Genomic DNA, 22831 nt, shown 5'->3' with positions numbered 1-22831 from the left:
AAAGGTCCCTAATAAGAGGCTTCTGTGGGATGAATTTTAACAAGCTTTATTAATTTCTCACTGAATGTTTTTTACCTAGCTTTTTGGGCGGCGTCGATTTTTTTTTAAAATTTAGATGTCTCTGTTTTTATCTCAATTATAAGGCACGCAGGTCTATTCTTTCGCAGCTATTCCGGCAATCTGCCGGCTATGTTTTCAAGTGCTTTTTTCAACTTTTTTCAAGTGTTTATTCAGTAAAAACTGCCAGTTAATCAGTAGCCTATCCTGATGGTGGGTTCCCGAATCTTTATCGACTGAAAGTTGTTTATGAGGACAATAACTATATAATTTTAAGAGATTTGTTTCTAAATTTGCTATTTTGTGCTTTCTGCTTCCTGTAGTTGGTGTCCAGAAAGGTATCTGTAGAGTGCCATTTGTCGTTTTTTTTGTTTCGAATTTTTATATAATATTTGTTGGTTCTCTTTTTACAGAACAAATTCTGTTTTGGTTTTTCTCAATTTGTATATGTTTTTTGTTTTTTTATATCCAATTCTTCTGTTAGTCAATTGAGGAGTTCAGGATTTTTATTCCATTCTGTGGGTTGCAATTTAGGACTCGTCCTGCTATGTTTAATAAGATCTGTTCACAGTTTTTAATCTTTCCTGGTCAATGTCATACTGGAGTAGTGATTTTAGTCACGCTGGAGTAGTAAAAGGAGTGAAAATTGAGTATTTATAAGGCGTGACTTCTTCCAAAGTGTTTTTATGGTAAATTTAGTGAGTGGAAATTTACGGTTTTGTGATCGAATTTTTGTCACGTGAGGCAATTAGGACTTCTGTTTTTGCTTTTTTTAATTATCTTTACGAGTTCTTTTAAAAGGCAATACGTATGTTATGATAATGCATAGTTGCACTTATTTAAAACCCTCAATAGGCAACTTTATGGTTTTCAAAGACTGTGACGCTACTTGTCTGCATGAAAAGTAGTGTTTTTTTCGGATTTTACCTGTTGTCCGCTGTTTTTTTTTCGGATTTTAGCTGTTTTTGTCGTTCTTTCTGTTGTTTTGTTTTTAAGTCTCAATAATTGTAGGTCCCTATTGAGGTATGTTTATTTTTTTTTACTGATTCGAGGTGAAATTAAATGGTTTTAACGACGTTGACATTAAGTGTTTTAGATAAAAAAACTTTAGCTTTTTAATAAATCTTTTGTATTTTTTTAGCTCGGTCACTGTCTTAAGAGCTCAATTTTGGTCAATTCAGTTTTTTTCATATCAAACACTGGGACTTCAACACTGAGACTTTTTTTTAAAAAAAAATATTTGACTTTTTGGATTATGGCCATTTTTATGGTTTTTTCGTTGACCTGTCGGACAGTCTCTGAAATAATAGATCTTATTTGCTTTCCAATTAGGCGTAATTGTTAGGGTTCCAATTAGGGTTCCAAGTATTGTATTTGTATAATGGTTTAGATTTATATCTAATAGTTTAATTGGCTTCGACACCATGTTTTTAACTATAATTGAGCTTTTGGTGTTTACCAGTTTTTGTTGCTACTTTTTTTGACTTTTCTCCCAATTGTTGTCGATAAGGTTCGTATGTTCTTTCTGTTGACAGATAGTGCAATAGATCTTGAAGAATTCGAGTTTTAGTTGCTTGTTTCATTGACTTTGATGCCACTTATTGTCAATGACTTTCGTAAAAAATCATTTTCTCAAATGTTTGTTGTCCTTTTATTTTGTCAAATTCTTTTTGATGTTGTTGTTGGGAACAATAGCTTCGTTAACACTTTTCTTGAAGAAATGAAATTAGTTTTTTATTGCGCTTTGTTTACTTTCGTGGAAGTCTGGGATTTTGCTTTGGATGTTATCGGAGGCTGTTCTTTTTAAAGAGGCTCATTTTATGGCCTTTAGTTTCTTCAATTCTTGGAATTATAATTCAGGACTGGTCCTACTGTGGTTTTTTAAAGCTGTTTTCACATTTTTTCCATGACTTTGAGCTTTTGAAACGGGATAAAAGTGAAGCTCGGGGGCATCGTGATGCAATAGAGGACCTCAGCTGGCTTTATTGGCGTTTTGGCCTTTTAGGTGCTTAATGCGCTGAAATTGCTGTAGGGCCTAAATTCAGGGTGAAAAGGTCAGTTTTTGTTTTTTAAGCCCTGAAAGCAGCAATTTTTATTATTGTTTTTGTCATTATTTTAAAGGTGATTCGTAGTTTTTTTATGGCTATTATGAATGCGAAATGCTTTATCATGCTTTTTTTTTGTTGTTTATGCCAACTCTATCACCAGAGTCAAAGCTGCACCGATCGTTTTTATCCACCAACTCCAATTAAAAGTTCATCAACAACATGCCGATTATAATACCTTAATGGAAAGCCTCATAGGACTGATGTACCGACAAGTTTAAAGAAGTGTAGATAACATACTAGAAGTGTAGATAAGAAAGATATCCAACAGTGGGATAATTTTTTTGAAACTTTGAAATAGTTTATAATAAAGATAGTAGATAGGAGCTATTATTGGCGGTGGTAGTGAAAATGGCAGGCGTATCGAAATATAGAAATTTTTTTGCGGACCAATCAGAATTGAGAAAATGTTAATACTATTTTCTGATTGGCTGATTGCTAAGCAAATTAACCATGTTTTAATATAAGTGTTACCGTAAAATTGCTCAGAAATCGCGTTGGATCGAAAAAGAATTCCGTTAAGAGATTAAGATCAAGTCCCATGGACGGGCGGGTGAAGCATGGCCATGGCCCGTGAAGCCGTGGATGCGGTTGAATTTATAATATCGAATTAATGTCAATTGAACGTATAAAGTTAGTGTTTTCAGTTTCTCAACCAATCAGATTCGTCGGAAATTTATGTTACATCTATTTGATGAGACGTTACCATAATTGGCCTTCGTTTGTGTTTTCTATATTTCGTGAAGATTTTTAACGACAATATGGCGTCATGCTCACTTCAATTAAACTTTCGTTCGCTCTTTCGTGCATTTTTGAACTGACAAGCGTGTATGAGGTCATTTGTTGCAGTCCAAAGGATTTGGATTGTATTGATGCGCTGTGTTTTTTAAGATGTTTTCCCACTTTTTTCTGACGACTTTTTAGCTTACGAGGCAGGATAAACTGGTAAAGCTCGGCGGGCATTAAGTTGCAATAGAGGCCCTCAGTGGACTTTAGTAGTCTTTAGAAGCTTGATGATGTTTTAATGAGTAGTCTTAGGTGACAACAAATTCAATTTGATGATTTAAATATGCGGAATTTTTGAAAGTTTTCTTCGAAAATTGCAATTTTTTCCGTGTTTTTTGAAAGTTTTTGACAATTTTGGAGTTTTTTGATCTTTAGAGGCCATTGAACCTTTTTATGGGCTCAAAGAGGGGACATTGGAAAAAGTTTTGTGCCAACTATTTAGTTTTGAAGATATGAAACAATTTTAGCAGATTTTTATTAAAATTTGTCAATTTTTGTCAATGTTTTTTAAATTTGGACTTTGGGGGCCATTGAAGCTTTCCATGGTTTTGAATATGGTTAACATGTAGTTTTTTTTGTGGCAACTAAATAGTTCTGAAGATTTTAATCTGAGGAATTATAGCAAACTTGTATTAAAATTTGCCAATTTCTTCATGTTTTTTGAAAATGTTTGTCATTTTTTGAGTGTTTCGGTCTCTGGGGGACAATAAAGTTTTTCATGTGCTTTAAGATGATTACTGTTTATTTTGTTCTGACAAATAAATACTTTTGAAGATAATACTCTGAGGAATTTAAGCAAATTTGTATCAAAGTTTGCCATTTTTTCATTTTTTTTCAAAAATGACTTTGTTTTTCGATCTTTAGGGGCCAGTGTATCTTTTCGAGGGCTTGTTTTTGGACGATTTTCAAAGATTGGTTACTGAATAGTTTTCTGTGACAACTGAAGGGTTCAGAAGATATTTATTAGAGGATTTTTAACTTTGGCTTTTCATGTTTGCGAAATTCTTGTCCTTTTTCGACTTTGTCAATCTTTAGGCAACAATGAAACTTTCCAAGCTTGTTTCAATGTTCGTAGATAGATTTTCTTGGCGTGAATTTGGTTTTTGAGGACATTGGCCTAAAAATTATGGCTTTATTTATCCAACTTTTTGTCGTTTTTTCCTGTGGAAACCGATTTCTGCAGGCCTGTAATTTATTTATTCTTTGTCTTTGCAAGGATGAATTGGTCTTGATTACAAACATATGAATATTTTGAAGTAATAGAAGACAAATTTGCAATCATATTATGGTTTTTTTTTTGAAGTTTCCTGAACTCAAGTTGTCAATAAACTTTTTTGACGTTGTTGCAAGCTTCATGCTTAGAATAAAAGAATTGCCACTTTGGTTTTGAATAAGTTGACATCAGAAAATTGAAGCGAATGACGTTATTGTTTCTCTAAACTTGTGAAACTGTTTTTCCTTCTGATTCGTAATAATCATTTGTCTCGTTCAGCTGCCCATAAAAATTTTTTATATTGATGGTATTTATAGGTGTGATCAATTACATAAGACGGAAAGAGTGTGTGCGACAGTGCATTGAGAAGATGCGTGAGATTGGCCAGTTCTCACCCCTGGAGATAGTTGAGATGTTTGTAACCATGTTCTGCCTGCTCAAGGACTCGGCTGCTCTTAGTGTTAAACTGCTTGATGACTTCGAGCGTCACAAGGGATACGAGTTCCTCAAGGACTTTCTCGTCAAGTTAGTACTTATTGCCGTTCTCTAATTAGAGCTAATCTGGAATATAGTTTTCCAGCGCTTAAGAAAATGGTTACGGATTTGAATAGTTTTGTACTTTGAACTGACAGTTGATGTCGTTATCGAGAGCAGCGTCGTTGCGACTTGACGTTTTTGTTATCGCAAATCTAGGATTTCGAGGACATGCATAGTAGTCTTCCTTTGATGCTGCCTTTAAAACTTTGCGGTCATTGGAATAGTGTTTTGGTTTGTTAGATATGGCTATAAAGATTTTGTTGGCCACGAGACTTTTTTAAATTTTGAATTTTGAGGACTTAAGTTCTCTAGAATCCATTGCATTCTTTGAAATTATAATTAAAACCTTTAAATGAATGATAAAAATATTTTGTCAGTTATTTGTTGCACAGAACTTCGACTATGTTTCTTGATCTTTCCTGGCTCACATCATCAAAATATTTGATTAAATCTTGGAACCCTGTTAATATCTCACGATGACAAAAATGGCAATTAACCTTGTTGAATACTCGCAACTCATTTGAGCTATTTCATCGAGACTGTTTCTTTCATCTACTGCCTGAAAAAAAGTATTAAAGTAAAAATTTCTCTGCCTCAGTGTAGTTCCATTCAATCGAGCTTAAATTCAAGTTGTGTCTTTAGTAGCCATCTAGGTCGTAGTGAGATAACATATAATGGCAGACAATGCCCGAGCGTGAAATGACAATAAAATGTTGTGAGCCGTTTTTTGAAAGACAATGTTCGCTCTTCAAAGATGAAAATTTGTTATAACTACGAAGTTAAATATTTGATTATCATGACATAAATTGGAGTTTGTTTTAAAAACTAGAGCACTAGCATTCGCCGCTTAGTTTTAGCTTTCGTGTTTGAGCCACTGTTTTTTATTCATCGTATCTGGCGATTCACATTTAGTCATATCTCTTTAGTTTTTATAGGTTTTGTTATCAATAATACTGTTTAATAGCGGCCGTCAGCCTCTCAACGGCTATTATTTCGGCGCTCTTTTTTACAATTCAAAGATTTTGAATTGTATTGGGGTGCTGTCGTTCTGCTCCTAAGATCTGTTGACACATTTTCATGATTTTTGAAGTCAAATTGGAGTGGTGATTTTAACAAATTGGGTGGTCACTCCGAAACAGGAAGTGGAGCGAAAAAGCTAGTGATTTTGTGGCGTGAAGTTTTTTCCCTCTAATTTTAAAGTAATGGGAAACCGCTGTTGGTAACCCAAATTTGCGTTCTCGTTTGTGGTTTTGTGTTCACATGCTGCAATTTCACTTTGATTTTTGATGTTTTTATAGCTGCGAAGCTATAAGCTGAGCGTAGCTATATTGCGGTGCTCTTGGTTTTTTTTTTGTTTCGTCGTCTGACGCTCTTTTTTCGTTTTACATTTGTTCACACAGCAAAGCTGAAAGAGTCAAATTTTCTGAATGACTACTTCCTCTCACTAACGGCATTTGCGCGCGTGGCGTCATTTCTCACTCGCTGTAGCTAAAATTTTTAGGTTATTTGCGTGACTAGATTTTGATCATACGTGACTTACCTCACTCAATAAAATGACTTTTGCACTTTAAAACTTAAGTTTAATTTGAATTTGTTTAAGGTCAAAGGAATTCATATGTGCAGTAAAGGTCCCTAATAAGATGCTTCTTTGGAATGAATTTTAACAAGCTTTATTAATTTATCGCTGAATGTTTTTTAGCCTAGTTTTTTGAGCGGCGTCGATTTTTTTTAAATTTAGATCTGTATCTGTTTTTATCTCTATTATATGGCACGCAGGTCTATTCTTTCGCAGCTATTCCGGCAATCTGCCGGCTATGTTTTCGATTTTTATCGGATTTTTTTTCTAAATGGTTTTTTGCCAATCCATTCGTAGTTTTTTCTAGGCCTAGTTTTTTGTTTGAAACAAATTTCCTTTTCTCGCTATTGGTGTTTAATAGCCGCGTCCTCAATTCCAGGCGGCTATTATAGCGCTCTCTTAACTTTTTTTTACTTCGTGTAACCGATTTCTATTTCGTCTTGCCCTGACTTTTTGGAATTGACTTTTTCAATGACTTACCTCACTCAAAAAAATGACTTCTGAAATCGCTTATGGAACTTCAAATTTTATGAACATTTACTTGTTAAAGGTCAATAGTGTGCATCTAAGTAGTGCCGAACATATATGCCCTAATTCTTGATTATTAGAATCTTGAGTTTTTGATTTCGAATATTAATTTTGGGATCTTTTCCGTTTGAGCCCCCAGTACTTTATGCGCCCCCATTTGCAGAGCACGTGCAATTACATAGTAAGTCATTTTGTAAAAAAAATTTGCACGTGCATCTGAGGGATGCAATTAATATGCGCCCACTAAGCTGAGGGGGAACAAACGGAAAGGATTCTAATTTTGAAAAGCCGTATTAGGGCTTTCTCCTTATAGAGCTTATGTCTCATAAAAATGACAGTCCAAAGCTAACCCAAAATGTCTAGTGGTCTATTGAAGGACTGGTGGTCGATCTGTCTATATAATCTCTTTAGTTGTTTCAATGCATGGAAGGCTCCAAGCGTCTGTCGCGGCTATTTTCCGGCAATCTGCCGGCTACGTTTGTTCTTATGCGACTTTTTGACCTTGATTTTTAATTGCTCTCAAACGAAGTTTGCAGGAAATATATTTGTCCTGTCGGTCTTTTTAATGCGATTTTTCGCTTGATCAATTTTTCGTCTGATAAACTTTGACAAATTTTTGATGGCCATGGAACAGTTTTTCAACTTTTTTGTGCCACAAATTTTAGCAACGTTTTGATAAAACTGTCTTTTTTTCAAGTTTTTTTTACAAAAGTTTTTGTCGTTTTTAGGTATTTCACCATCAAGAGCCAAGGAACCTCCTTTTGGGTTTCAAAATAGGTTACTGTATAATTTCCAGAGGAAATGGAATGCCTTGCAAGATTTTAACATCACGAATTTTAGCATATTTTTGACAATTTTTGCCATTTTTAAATTTTTTGCGATTTATTTTCATTTTTCAGGTTTTTTGAGCCTCAAGTGTCAGAAAACCTCCGTTAGAGTTTGATAATAAGTTACTCGAAAATTGTTAGTGATCATGTTTTAATTTTTGTTGATCATGGATATTTTTTCTTATTTTTTTTTAAGTTTTTTTTAAAATTTTTGTCATTTTTAGGTTTCCTCAAGAGCCACGGATTTTCCTCTAGGGTTTAATAATTTGTTACTTCAAAGTTTATAGATGTAATTGAATGTTTTTCAAGATTTTAATATCACGATTTTGATCATTTTAAAATATTTGCAATTTTTCATGTTCTTGAAATTTTCCCGGCAGGGGAGTTAATGGGATGGTTATCAATTTTTTTGTGACTCCAGTTTTAGTAACTTTTGGATATAATTTAAATTTTTTAAATTTTTGGAAAATTTTTATTTTCCAAGTGTATGGACCTTTATGAGCCTGTGAAACTCTTTCAGGCTTGAAAAAGGGATACCGGATAGTCTCTTGAGACCATGAAATGGTTGTTAAGATTTTAATATTTGAGTTTTAGCAAGATTTTGTTAGAATTTGCAATTTTTTCCGAACTTTTTTAATATTTGTCTTTTTCTGAGTTTAACGACTATTACTGGCCAATAAAACTTTTCAAGTCTTGGAGATGGGTTACTTTACATAATTTTCGAGACAAAAAATGGTTTTAAATTTACTGCGAATTTTTTGCGAAGTTGAAAACTTTTTAATTTTTCGCTTATCAGTTTTTCTATATGATATGTATACTAACAAGGCAAGAAAGCTAGATGTTGCAGAGTTGAATGCCATCATGGAAAATATTCCCCTTTCTTTCTCTCTCTGTCGTTTAGGGTTCCTTTCCTTCTCTTTCTCGTTCACGTTTTATCTCTCTCTCTCTCTCTCTATTTTGATGCCGCACTTCAGCTGCTGTTATGTGGCGTAATGTCATGATCCTCATTAACAATGAGGTATAATAGAATTGTTTTTTATGATGAATGACCTAACCGGCACTTTTTATATTTCATTTCTAATTGATCTCAAAAGCAATTTGTAGTAAAATATATTAATCCTGTTTGTCTTTTATGCAATTTTTCGCTTGGCTGATTTTTCGTCTGACCCATTTGTCATTCGTCTTCAAAAATGAGATAATGAGGTAGCGACCAGAGGTCACTATACCATGGCTAGCTGCTGACGAAATCAAACGCTCGCTGGTCGTTTAGATCAATTAGCCCGACGTTAGTCGGCTATGTTCTGTTTTTGTATCTGATTTTTTGAGAACTGGTTTTCCCAATTCACTTATAGTCCGTTCCAGGTCTAGCTTTTTGTTTAATCAATGAAACTTCTTTAAATTGAAAGCCAGGACATGTTCTGCTATGTTTTTACAATTCAAAGAATTTGAATTGTATTGGGTCGCTGTCTTTTTTTTAAGATCTGTTCACACATTTTCATGATTTTTGAAGTCAAATTTGAGTAGTGATTTTGGTGACGCCGAAACAGGAAGTGGAGCGAAAAAGAGAGTGGTTTTGCGGTGTGAATTTTTTCGCTCTAAATTTAAACTAGAGTGAGAAAACGGTGTTTGGACAAAAATTCGCTTTCTGGCTAGTGGTTTTTTGTTCACATGCGGCAATTTCACTTTGATTTTGTTTTTTCGATTTTTTGGATCGGATTTTTTCCTAAATGGTTTTGCCAATCCATTAGTAGTCCGTTCTAGTATTAGTTTTCTGTTTAGTCAATGAAAATTCTTTGAATTGTACGTCAGGACTTGTCCTTCTATGTTTTTTGTTTCGCTTTACCTTTTGATCACGTTTTTTGTTTTAAAGAAGTCACAATTTTCACGCTGGACTTCTGGCTTACTTCACTCACTGTTTCAACTTAAAGGATTTTCAATTCTTTCACGTATTGAATTACCTTATGTAGTGAATTCCATCCAAGTCAAAAGATCAGTTTCAAAAGAAACGGGATAAACATATAAAGGGCGGTCAATGCATTATGTTATCAAATTTCATTAAAGCTATTGATAGCTATCATTAGTATTATGCTTAAGAGCCTTCAGTTTAGAAGCTGATTTAACTTGTAATTAAGAATCTAACGGAATTTGAAGAATCTACACACCAAATAAGAACACTTTGGTACAAAAATTTCTCTTTTTTTCTTTTTCTCTTTCAATCACAATGTGCGTCAAGCGGGCCAACGGCGGCTTTTTTCCGGCAATTTGCCGGCTTCGTTCTTTTTCGGTGCTTAATTTAAAATTCGACGTTTTCTTTTGATTGGATTCGGCATTGCTGATTTTTTAAAAATTTTGTCAGCTGTTTTTTAGAAAAGAATTAAATTGAATCTAAATCTGATTGCAATTATGAAATAACATTACGTCACTCTAAAAAACTGCCTTGCGAACGAACACCAAGCATCTCTAATATGAATCTTGTTATAACGTGTCTTCAATTGCACTATCCTGCTTTTGCTCCCGATGCTGTTAGAGGTTATGAGGGGAGAGGTTGGTCTCTGGGCATAACCGCAGAAGAGATAGGACAAGAAATTTAGAAACTGTTAAATCGGAGATGCACAATTTAAGTAAGGATTGTTAGAATTTTGAGACCAAATATATAATTTTTCGCATTAGATAAGCTCGACATAGCTTGACAAGAAGCTCTACGTGTTCAGCGTAAACTCAGATAGCGAGATCAAACCTTGAGTAACTAGAAGGGAAGGGAAGATGGTTTGATATCTATGGTTTGATGTCATTACGAGTATTCTAATTGCTCGTGAGATTTTTTGTGCTTGTGTTTTTCCAGATACTCCCTATATTTCCTAGATTTTCCCCTACAGCTGGAGTTATTGATAAAAACACTCTTTTCAGAATGGACCAGTCAGAGTGCGAAGCAAACATAGATGCCACAATTCGTACTTTGGCTCTTTCAATACTGAGTCTTGTCTACTGCGGAGATAGTGAGCTCAAGCCGCCCTCTGACCTCGAGATTCAGTTCTCCCTGCCTGACTTCTCAATTCCTCAACCTAGCAATCGAGGTTTGTTTTCCATCGACCCTATGCATAGGGTCTTACTCTGCTACAGTCCTCCCTCCCCCTAATGTAGCCATCTTTATGGATTGTATGATTAAGAATGCGGTAACGTTTTTGAGGAGGAGGGGTGGCTCTAGTTTCCAGCCCCTCTAATTTGAAGTGTAGGACTATGAGGGAACCGCTAAGAATTCTATGATGCCATCATCTGCCAATTTATATAATGATATATAAATTAGCTCTGGTATATAATGAACAGAGCTAATAGCCAGGCATATTAGCTGTCTCTTCTTTTCCTGAAGACGCGTCGTGAATATTTGGACAGCTTGTTTGAGCTTAGCGGCAACTGTGTAAATCAAAGTAGCGTTTTGTCCGAGGCTGAAGTCTCCTTAGCAGTAGGCTGAATTTAGCAGTTCAAATTTTGCCTTAGCGGTCCTATTTGTATGTGCCCCCCCCTCCAATTGGTCCCCACAGTGGTATATTCACGGTTTCTCTCTCTTTTTTGGGGGGGGGGGGGTGGTTGGGCTGGTACATGCATTGTATGTCCACAAAGAAAGCTGAGGCGCTATAATGGAAGACATGTTTGTGCTTGCGATACCATATCTATTTTTTGATACCCTATTTGAGCAAATTAATGCGCATTTTTAAATAATAGTTCGTAAAGTGCTGGATTTCACGTTTATAAATTTGTATAGCTTATTGAATTGTGCAAAATACAAAAGGAAGTCGTGCTCTACCAGGTTAACAAAATAATGATCAGAAATATTTGCTGAGATTTTTACAATTTGGTGGCTATTATTTGTGCCCTTTTCCCAGTATATCCCTTTTATATGATTTTCTACCAGAAGTCTGTTTTGAAGGAACGCCTTCGAAAGTGAAGAAAATCACAAAAGGGTTTAAAGGTGAGAGCGACAGTAGTGGAGGTGATCAGATCCATGTTTACTTGTAAAACTGTAGACAGAAAAACGAGCTGAATCATTCTTGTTCAGATCAAATCATCTTTTTGTGATCTTCATAATCATTAGACGTGTACCACTCTATCCGATCCTTTCCTGGAAAGTCTTTCCTCAAACACTAGAGCAGATATAATGGGTGTTAAAAAGACAGGTTGTAGCCTCAGATATCTATATACAGCTACTCTTAATGGCTTCTACCGACGGCGTAAATTGGTTTTAAGAAGTTTCATCTATGGTGCAGCCCATCTCTTTTGCAACATACTACGTCCTCAGCGTTTCGTATTTGATCAGATCACACAGAAAAATTTATATGCATATTAAGCGATAGAATTTACTAATAGCCGCAAAGCGATAGCTGGGGCTCTTATTGGCCTTCTCTTGTTTTTTTAAATCCAAAAATTCGGATTGTATTGGTTCTCTGTCTTTTTACAATTCAAAGAAATTGAATTGTATTGGGTCGCTTTCTTGTTTAAAATCTGTTTACACATTTTCATGATTTTTGAAGTCTAATTGGAGAACAGATTTTAATCACGCCGAAACAGGCAGTAGAGCGAAAAAGCGAGCAATTTTGCGGCGTGAAATTTTTTCACTCCAATTTCAAAGTAGAGATGTTCACGCAATTTCAAATGAATTGCGTGCATGAAGTCATTTTTCAAGCTTAGTGGAGCGAGATTTTTCATTCGGGGATTAAGTTTTTGATCACACGTGACTTATCTCACTCTCAGAAATGACCTCTTTACTCTCAAATGGCTTTTTCATTTTAAAGATAAGGTCAAGTGGGTATGTGTCACTCTAACTGAAGGTAATTTGAGAGCAGCAATAGGTTATACATATTCTTAATCAAAATCCAACAGAATTTCATTTTTTGGTCTGTTTCGTTTCTTACTTTGTTTTTACGACTGCAGATCTACGAAGCTATTAGGGCTATTTTCTGACAATCTGTCAGTTATGTTTTTGTACTGTTCACTGAAACTTCTAAAGAGGCATGAATGTATGGTGTCAAGGACAAATTTGGGAGTAATTTCCTTCCAATTTGGATTTGTTTTCTTGAGCTTAAGGTGGCAATTAACAAAGTCAACCCCTCGTCAGTTGTTTGAGAGAAGATCGTCCAAAATTTGTCAGTTGTGTAAAATTAATTCTAACCCATGAAGGTAAAAATTAATTAAACCAAATAATGGTAATAAACTTTAATTCTAATAGATAAAGTTAATGAGAATTTCCAGCTGATATTTTGGAGCTGAGCTTTTACCTTGGGCATTATTTTTTTAAACAGAAAATACACTTTTTTCCCGTTTGACTATAGACATATCTCACGGAACTTTTTAACAGAACGGATTCAATTTTTTTCCGCCATATGTTGAAAATTTTTTAAGTGTCGAAAGTAAAATGTGTGAAGAAACGTGATGAACCGGTAAGTCGCGGCCATAAAATTAACCGCATCAGGTTAACCGAGTTTGCTAGAGAAAGTAATAATTAGCATTAGTTTTGAGCTTTTTAGCCTTAAGTTTAGACGCTGCATTCAGCATAGTTCTGGAACTAACAATGACTAATAATAATAACTAAGTAAACAAGTGAGTATTTTTGACACTTTATATAAGAGACTCTCCCTTGTCTTTCATTTTTCTTGTCTGTTTCAATCTCAATGCAGACCAAGTAGCAAATTGTGACTAATTTCCGCCAATCTGCTGAGTGTGGTTGGAACTGTACTTAAAATCATTGTTTCAAAATTTGAATTATTTTGCTCATAAGATTCTTAAATTTCTATGGTGTAGATGCTCCTGTTTGCCAATTGTTATTTTTTACAGACGGGCATTGCAAATTTTAGTAGCCTGATGATGGTAACCTTCAAGTTTAGGAGCACAGGGTGTGGTGAAACAACATTGATTTTAAAGTGATTTGAAAATTTTAATCGTTGCCAGTTGTGTTGTAGCATTTCGTCTTAATAGTAAGTGTTTAGACGCTATAGCTGCTACTGCTTCTAGTACCTATTGCTGTGACCAACTAAATCACGCAAAGGCAAAACTTGCTTTTTGCTCCTGAATGTTTTAGTTGATCACCTTTTAATCAGAACTCTATTTGATGAATCAAAACGCCATTCGTGTTGTGAAAAGCTGGTATCGGTCATGTTTTTTTAATTTAAATTTGATATATTTCGTTGTTTTTGCATTTAGGTTACCTGTTTCCGTATGGTATGTTTAAATGTGTACAAGTGTAACAACCACCAGCTGGTATATAAGAGGAACATAATTGCAAACTAATTAGCGCTATGGTGTAAAATTTATCATGCTAAGGCGCTGTTCTGGAGATAGTGGGTTCGGGTCCCCCTTGGCCTAATAATTACGTTTTAATTGCTGTCGGAGATACTGTGGTGGGTTGTTGCACAGATTTACACTCGAAACGTGTACACCTCATTTAATCGTTTCCATTACTCAAATGATAACTGTACACTTTTATACATGGTGTAACAACTGCTGACAGAGTTTCAAATGTTGGGGATCTTAAGATTTGTTGTAGCAAAGATAAAAACTATTTAATTGTATCTGCTTCGGATTTGGCGTTCCTGAATTATACACTCGTTGAGAAAAGTCGCAGTTTTCAAATTGCAGTTTTACATGGAAAAATGTCAATTTCTGGAGGTTTTCTGCCACATTTAGACTGCAGATTTGTTTCCTTTTTTGATGAATCCACAGAGAATTGATAGATTTAATAGCTCTAGATATTGCAAAATTTGTGAAAAGGAAATACAGATGAAATTTTGCAGGTTTTCCATAAACAGCAGTATGTTGATTCCCACGTGACATATGTTCAACTCTGATCTCGCAATGCGAACACTAGCTTAAAATGATGAAGGCGTGATCGTGCTGAACAGATTACTTTTTTCTGCGAGTGTAGACTTAATTTTCCCTTCCGAGGTGAGGCGCTGACGAATAAATCCCCTCTTATGTATAACCAATAGATACAAAAGGATTCGGGTTTTTCAGGAGTTTTGTATTTGCAGGCAACTCTCTGAGAAACATCCGAGCTTTCGATGTTCTTCAACAGACGTTCATCAACTGCAACACGGCATCGCTCCTTCGAACTATCCTAGAAGTTATATCGACCATCTACAACGCAGATGTATCAAACTTTTTCATCTTGTACAACCAGAAGACTTTGGTCGCTTTTGCACATGCAATTCCAACAAAGAGTCCAGAGGTCTGGGCGCACTACTTCGACTTGCTGGACTTTGTGGCGACCACTCTAAGATTTGTTCCCATTTTGGAATTGATAACCCTCGCGTCGCATTTAGAAACCAGAAAGTGAGTGTTAAATTTTAAATAATGGTTTTGTTGAATTCTGCGTCCAACTGTAATAATTGCTTTTCCTTCTATGTGGCAACCAATAAATGAGGAATTCCGGAGTAGCGGCATAATTGATGATATCGCTATAGAAACAATGAGAACTATAAGAGGAGAGATAGGAATAATGCTGTGCTCACGCACTGACAAATTTAAGTCTTTTGTTATTCCCTGCGATTTGAGAGTGCGTGTCACAGCTTGATAACAAAAGAGACCACGCGAGAACAGCTCACAACCACAAATTGAACAAAATCTCAGTTAAGATAACAAATAGTCACTTAGTTTAGACTCAGAGACATATATACACATTGAGACCAGAGACTTAAGAGCACTGAACACTTTTAATTTAATCTGGACTACCTGATCAAAATTATCCATAGAAACTGGGAAAAGGTGCAGATAGTGTCAGAGATTCAATGAATTTTAGGAGTTCCAAAAATCTTATCTAATGATGAGAATATAATAGTAACTAGATGGACAAAAGTTCTTGTATGAACTCCGATGACGTTGCAATTGTAGTTTGTTGAGAATCTTTGACGATATGTCTATTTGAGCGAGAGTGAAAATACCTGGTCATACTTACCTGGCGTCGGCCTCCCTTTTAGAGGAAGGCTAACTATCTCTCGCTTTAACTAGTGGATAACTACACTAGTTAAATCTAATACAATAAACCATTGCAATCTATTCCTGTCTACAAGTAAATACTTGCTACATAGCGATACAAATAGCTACAGTTTATTCGTTACTCGCTCATACACTGCGAATACGAATCGCTCTCCGCTTCATATTACGAAATTAACTATATTACACTAGTCCCAGTAGTAAAGTCGCGTAGCCCATTAGCTCGATCTGCGGGAACAGTCAGGTGGGATTTCTGACCGGGGGTTCGATTCCCCGCCCCCCACCCAAAAAACCTAAAGGTTATTACTCTTTTCCCCTGAATCTGTAATTCCCCTCCTCAACCTTTTTACCATTCTTACCTATTTATTATCGGTACTCTGTACCACAAACTTTTAATTCTCATCCATACTACCAACGGGAAGCACTGAAAGCGGCTTGTACTTACCTGGCAATTACTTCCCCGACCCAGTGAGACAAGTCGCCCAACGTAATTCATCCACACTTTGCTCCAGTATTACTACCCCTGCCGGTTCTCCAAAGTGAGGACCTTGGACGTAGAATACCCGAACAAGTTTCTTCTATCAAATCTCATCACCACATCTTTGTGACCACTATTGCCAGCTTTTAACAGAACACACTAGCGTGAATAATATAATGTCTGAGTACAAAGAGGGAACCGAAAATACAACTTCGATCAAATCATATGCAGCGGTGGCTCAAAAAACGAAACCAAAAGAAATGAACGACAACCCCCCACAGGTCATGAAAATTGTTCCTCCGCTCACGAAGACAATATTACAAAGCCCCGAAAAACTTACAGAAGCCTATAAACAATGTGCTTCAACAATCCTGCAGAAATTTCCCGCTGGCCTTAAGGACCAAATAACAATTTCAAAAACGTTTATAAAAGTTGGTGAGCGAACAAGACACAGCTTTACCGTGGTGTGTCCATCAGCTGGAAAACCCTATATGGATGAGATAAAGTCATCGGGAATAAACCTCCTAGGGCGGACTATATTTCCCCTAGGAACTCAACTACCTAACAACTCTGAGTTTTTCCCTAAAAAAGTTAAAATAAAGTTCAATAACCTACCGTATGCCTGCTCAGAGGACAGTTTGTTGTCATTACTCAATTTACCAGAAGGTGTCGAAGCACTGAATGAGAGTATCAGAGAAACTGATGAGCTCCCTGAGGGAGTATTCTACACAGGAAATGCAATCCTAGAAGTGAGCGTTCAAAATGAAAAATCACTGGAAAATTTCACGGAATGGTCGGAAAACGCTCGGTTGACTGAACATGATTGGTTCGGAGTAGCCATTTACTTTCACGCACCCTCCGTGCATGATTGCCAAAACTGCAAAGCAGCAAACAAACAGTGGAAGGGGCATGATGCGAAATGGTGCCGCTTCAACAAATTTATCCCTCCAGCCAACCCAAAACCCAGCAACGAGCCTGAACCCGTGGCAGTATCATACGAAAAGCAATCCGAAGTTGTTGAAAGCGGTTCACTTTCCGACACCGATGAATGCCTTAGAATCGATGAACAGGGAAACAATGCGCACCCCTGCGATGAAGTTCAGCCTGACTGTGTGAAAAGCCAACCTAAAAATGGTAATAATAACTCCAATAAACCCATCTTAAGCCCAAGCGTAGAAGCGCTTTTTATAAGCCCAAGAAAGCATAGGAGTTATAAAAGAGAACCTCCCCCAAACGATCTCTTCAACTTCACCCCAAACCAAAAGTTTCAACACTTTCCAACCTTACCAGTCAATCTTCAATTGGTACAAAAATACATACCTGGAAAGGAGAACAAACGGCAAACCAACTGGAAAAAAACAAAAGCAAAAAGAAGCAAGAAACAGCCCAACGTGTTCCCCGATAGGGACAACCCAAAATACTTTTTATAATGCCTCTACTGCCAGTTGATGTCTTTACCTTTAACTGCAACGGACTGGGTAAAGCTGCTAAATTAAACATGATTTTAACAAAAGCTCTGAAGACTAAAACTAACGAAAGTTTTGTTATTCATTTACAGGAAACTAAAATAAAAAGCCTCTGCAAAAGTTCACAAAAAGTTTTAGACTACCACAACTGCGATTCATATACAAAGCCCTGTGAAGGTCACTACGGAGGGTTAATAACGATCTGGAGCAGAAACCTTTCCCTAAAGAATATCATATCGGAAAGTGACTCACATATAGATCTAGTACTTTGTTATAACGATTCACCCTTTCGATCAATCAATGTGTATCTCTCCCCTACCATCTTTTACCGAAAGGCCTCTCAAGTATGCGATAGCGTTTGCACAACTAACGCTACTCCAACTATGCCGATACTTTTTGCAGGCGATTTGAATTCATTCGAGGATATAAACCTGGACTACAAAGGAATGAACAAACGCTGCGATGATAAACGCTTAGCTCGCTACAACAAGCTGAGGAGCATAATTACCCACTTAAAACTTACGCCTGCTAAACCGCAAAATAATATGAACAGATTTACTCACTACTGTAAGAAACAGAAATCGTTCTCGCGAATCGATCATGTTTTCACAAACCTTGAGCATGAAATATGTTGTTACACAATACCACTGAGTAACTCTGATCACAGGATGTTGCATGCAAACTGTAGTAATTTAATAACTGATCGAGGCCCTGGATACTGGAAACTCAACGAAGAAGTCTTAACTGATAATCGGAAATCGGTTCTCGATTTGTTCACAGAATTCCTTAATGCTGGTAATGTAAACTATGAGAGGTACGAACAACTAAAGTTGAAACTCAGAGAGACTCTCAACTTCCTAAATGTGAATCTGAATAGAATAAAGACGTACAGAAAAGCCTACCTTACAAAACGAAAACGCATAGTTGAGGAGCAGATTAACTCGAATAGCAATCTACCAAGAGATATCTTCATGAGGTATGAAGAATTAGATAAAAAAATTAAAACTATTGAAGGCAAAGAAACCTACAACAAATACAAGTTTTTGGCTAACCTGTTTCTCGAGGTGAACGAAGGTGATTCGAAAGCGCTCAAGGATTTTAAAAAGAAAAAACTAAAAGGCAACGGCATTTTGTCTCTCCATGACAACTTGAACAATGTAATAACAGATTCGGCCGAAATCCTTCAAGTGTTTGAAGATCAATATCAGCAACTATATCGCTCCAACCCATCACCAGGGGAGAATCACAACCCCATACTATCAAAGTTTGTGGAGCAACTGCCTTCCTCCTACAAACGAAAAGCTCAAAGACTATCAAAACCAATACTGCCCAGCGAAGTTGAAGCCGCGATTAGAAAACTGAACGGAAAGAGCTCCCCTGGTCCGGACGGGCTTACAGCCAATTTATACAAACTGTTTAAGGAACAATATAGCGCAATCCTTTCTGATCTGTTTAATAACGCAAGAGAAGGAGACCTTCTGCCACATAGTTTCAAAGATGCAATAATTAAACTCATTCCCAAATCAACTCAAGCCAACCGAGTGACAGACTATCGACCGATCTCGCTCATCAATACTGATCAGAAGATACTTTCCCATGTCGTGAGTACAAGACTACAGCCTCTGCTAAGAAAAATCATTGGGCCGCATCAGAGGGCTTATCTTGAAAATCGGTCCATGCACCAAGGTATCTTGAACGCACGTATTAACCTCGAAGCAATCAGGGAAAACTCAACAATAGTCTCTCTGGACTTTAGTAAAGCCTTTGACCGCCTAGACCGATCTTATATCTTCAAACTCCTTCAAGCAATTCATGTTCCAAACAGTTTGATTTCCTTGATAAAGGAATCCAACACAGATCTGACTTCAATCATTGAAGTGAACGGTTTTCTTGGCAACAGGATAGAAATTCAGCGAGGGGTACGACAAGGTTGCCCACTATCTGCACTACTTTTTATCCTAGGAATTGAACCGCTCCTACGCAACCTGCAAGAAAGCCCTTACGTCAAGTCAAAATTCCAAACAAAAGTTTCAGCGTATGCAGATGACGTCGTGCTTTTCATCAAACATGACTCAATAGAAACAGCACTTGATTACGTTAACGAATTTTGTGAACAGACCCAATTAGAGATCAACACTGCAAAGACAACCATTGTCTCCAAACGCAAGATAAGAAATGAATTTCAAACTACAAAATCCTTTAAATACCTCGGTGTTCTTCTCTCCACTGCGAATGAACAATGTAGCTTCAACGCTATTAAGGAAGAACTTGAAAAGGACCAATTGGTACTTCGCCCGCTGTCCCTACGCGGTAAAAGCCTATCGATTGAAACGTTCTGGACCCCGAAAGTCCTTCACACAGCACGACACATCGACATAACAAACGAGTGCATTAATAAACTACAATTGCTAATGTATACGAAATTTTGGAGCAACTTGAAACGGCCAGAGCTTTCAAAAGCAGTACTACATAACAGCCCCAACAACGGTGGCGTTGGGTTGCCGTATCTGCATGCCAAAATAACAACAGCAAAACTATTAGACCTCACAAAAGCCAACAACAATGAGTCAGAAGTGATCAAGAGGTGGAAAGACTCATCGCTCCACAAGTGTCTAAACAGAATGCTCAGACACTATAAACTAACCCTCGTACTCGAGAACGACCGGGTCTTTGTGAAGAAAAATGGCAGGAAAAGGTTAATTACTCCTGCCGCGGTTTTCAGAGACATATACTCTGAGTTAATCGAAATAAAGTTCCCCAAGATCCTTGTTGAAGATAGATTGCGCAGAAGTGAACTTAAGTACGACATCTCAGCAAAACTTCTCATTGCACTAACCCCCAAAATTTGGAGCTCTCATCAACTAACACCAATGGAAAAAAATCTTTGCTATCGTCTAATTTTCAACAACTTCAAAGACAAATACCAACTTTTCAATATGGGCTATCGTGACTCATCAAAGTGCGATTTTTGCCCCGAACCCCACCAAACAATTGAACACCTTATCTTCAAATGCAACGGCACACAACCGCTTCGTGAGCAAATTCTTGATTTCAGTGACTGGAAAACTACTTTCAATTCATGGAACGATACGAAAGCAAAACAACTTGCTAAAGGAATTTTTCTGACGTTTAACCAAAACTCAAACTCTTTCTTAGTAAAATACCTAAACTCAAACTGCCCCCAATAAATCAAATAAACTTAACTCAAACTACTGCTATGTAAATAACATTATTGATGTTGGAGATTTATAATGACTTCTTAATTTAGTTTTGATTACCTGGCGTCGGCCGTCCCCCGATCAAGTAGAGGGGTGGCCCAGGGCGAGGCCTCCGCATTGCACTGCGCGGAGGTTGACCCCTGCGATTTCTCCAAAGCGAGAAACTCGGACGCACAATTTCTTAGTGTTGGGACTGCGTTCGCGCTTTCCCTAAAAATTATGAACATTTGACATGAAAATGAGCAATCCGAAAAAGGAGCAATTTCTTTTAAAAAATAAAATCGAGCTTGCACAGTCCATTCTGAACATTAAATTATCTTGGATATTACTTTTCCATAAAATATATCTATCCCATTTCAGCAATTTGGAGTTCTGCCGCGTGACCCTTCAGTTCATGCAAACATTGACATTGTTCCATCCAATCTATTCAAAAGTGTTGAACCATTGCGACCTGTTGCGTGTGCTAACGTCCACAATTGTTCATTTCTCAAATCATCAAGCGGAATTTGGTCTTCAGAATCGGGACAGTCAAGTCTTCGATTTCGACGCAGACAACCTTAGCTATTATCACTTCGTGATCCAAACATTGATCATGATTCTGAAAGACAACGAGACTAATATTGCAGCGTTTAAGTCGTTTGGAGGCGCTGCTGTACATCATTTGATCATGCCTGAAGCTACCCGAAGTGCGGCTTTACTTCTTGTTCAAACTCTGTTATGCTCGTCAATTGGTGAAGATGATACAAGTCGACTTATTCAGAGGTTGTCAACTGTTGAACTGACAGATATAAAACTCAAGGTAGATTTGTTACGTTGCTTGGCCGACTCTTTGAGACAGCACAGTGTTGTAAGGTCAAGATTCCGATTGAGTCAAGGCTTCATTCATACCTCGTCCTTGATTGCTGGGCTAACCAACAGTCTGAGCAACCCTCCCCTACCCCCGTGGGATCATATTGATCAATCAGCAATATTCCAACTAATAGAAACGGTGCTACAGACTATCACTGCTGCGTTGCACAACGACCCAGCAAACGTCAGATATTTCAACAGAGAAGTAAAGTTTGAGTATTTAGTCAACTCGATTCTCCTTCTTGGATGTTTTGTGAAGCGCAGATCGATGTCCAACTATCATCACGTGGAGAATGGCGATGTTTATTTAAACCACAATCCGTCTAATTATTTCTCAGATGAGTTTGAACCTCGAAAGGACTTGCCCGACTACTCGCCTCAGATCTTGGCGGTGCTGAAGCTCTTCAGCTACCTGATGAAAGTGGCGATTGACTCCTTTAACACGTAAATAATTCAACTCTTTTTGCAAAAGAAAATTGAATGAGATGGTCGCAACGAGAGTGCTAGAGAGCGAAAAGAAACCTTGTTCGTATAGTATGCAACAGCTCAGAATCCAGGAAGTTAATAATAAATTTATAGTTTCGTATGCGTGAAGGTGATTATCTTCCAAAACAAATTTTGTAGCAATTCTTAATAGACGCCGTCAGCCTCTCAAACGGCTATTCTTTAGGCGCTCTCATTTTTTACAATTCAAAGAATTTGAATTGTATTGGGGTTCTGTCTTTTTTACGAATCGAACAGAAGTATTGGAGAAGTCCTTTTTAATCAATTTTATTGGAGTGAATTTTGAAACACGTGAAAAAATTTGGAGTGATTTTGTTGCTGAACAAAATGAAGAGTGGAGCGGAAAGAGAGTGGTTTTTTGTTCATATCGCTGTTTTCTAGAGAGCGAGAAATTGAGGTGTGAAAAAAAGTTCTGTAAGCGAGCGAAATTTTTTGTTCACGTGCGGCATTTTAAAGCAGTTTTTTCAGTTTTTTGGTTTAGAGGTTTGGTTAGGATTCTGTTTTATTTTTAGGCTGGTTTTGGTAGTGGTCTGAAGGTTTCTGGAAATTCATATGATTTATGCTAATTCGCAGGTTTTTCCTGTATTTTGCTAATTTTCGGGCTAATTTTTGCGGTTTTTGACCATTGTTTTGTTTTACTGGCTCAAATGGGAATTGAAAAGACCCCTTATACTTGAGCAAACTTTAGATAACAATTGGTTACAGTT

General features: G+C 36.9%; 2 protein-coding genes and 1 non-coding gene across 6 annotated transcripts in view; 2 read left to right on the top strand and 1 right to left on the bottom strand.

The window, feature by feature from the left end:
• The window catches only part of LOC142352998 (WD repeat and FYVE domain-containing protein 3-like), a 249253-nt gene that overhangs the window by 18586 nt on the left and 207836 nt on the right, over window positions 1–22831 (top strand). For 2 of the 4 annotated variants that reach the window (XM_075405174.1, XM_075405171.1), the window contains exons 5-9: window positions 4479–4686; window positions 10537–10703; window positions 11555–11596; window positions 14649–14949; window positions 21132–22064. In XM_075405174.1, coding sequence (XP_075261289.1) covers window positions 4479–4686; window positions 10537–10703; window positions 11555–11596; window positions 14649–14949; window positions 21132–22064 — 1651 coding nt within the window. Of the gene's footprint in view, window positions 1–4478; window positions 4687–10536; window positions 10704–11554; window positions 11597–13580; window positions 13596–14648; window positions 14950–21131; window positions 22065–22831 lie in introns of all 4 variants that reach the window. The other 2 variants (XM_075405172.1, XM_075405173.1) reach the window with 2 other exon arrangements.
• LOC142352999 (uncharacterized protein C05D11.1-like) overlaps window positions 1–22831 on the bottom strand; it is a 354622-nt gene that overhangs the window by 128528 nt on the left and 203263 nt on the right. The gene's annotated exons all lie outside the window — the stretch shown is intronic.
• Window positions 20824–20985, top strand: LOC142353761 (U1 spliceosomal RNA). Its single transcript, XR_012761064.1, has one exon. It is a non-coding gene; the product is annotated as a U1 spliceosomal RNA (small nuclear RNA).

Source organism: Convolutriloba macropyga, chromosome 14 (assembly GCF_964194025.1).
Source record: "Convolutriloba macropyga chromosome 14, txConMacr16.3, whole genome shotgun sequence".
NCBI classification, from domain to species: Eukaryota; Metazoa; Xenacoelomorpha; order Acoela; family Convolutidae; genus Convolutriloba; species Convolutriloba macropyga.
Note: the sequence above shows the minus strand (reverse complement) of the source record. Positions and strands in the feature narration are given on the sequence as shown.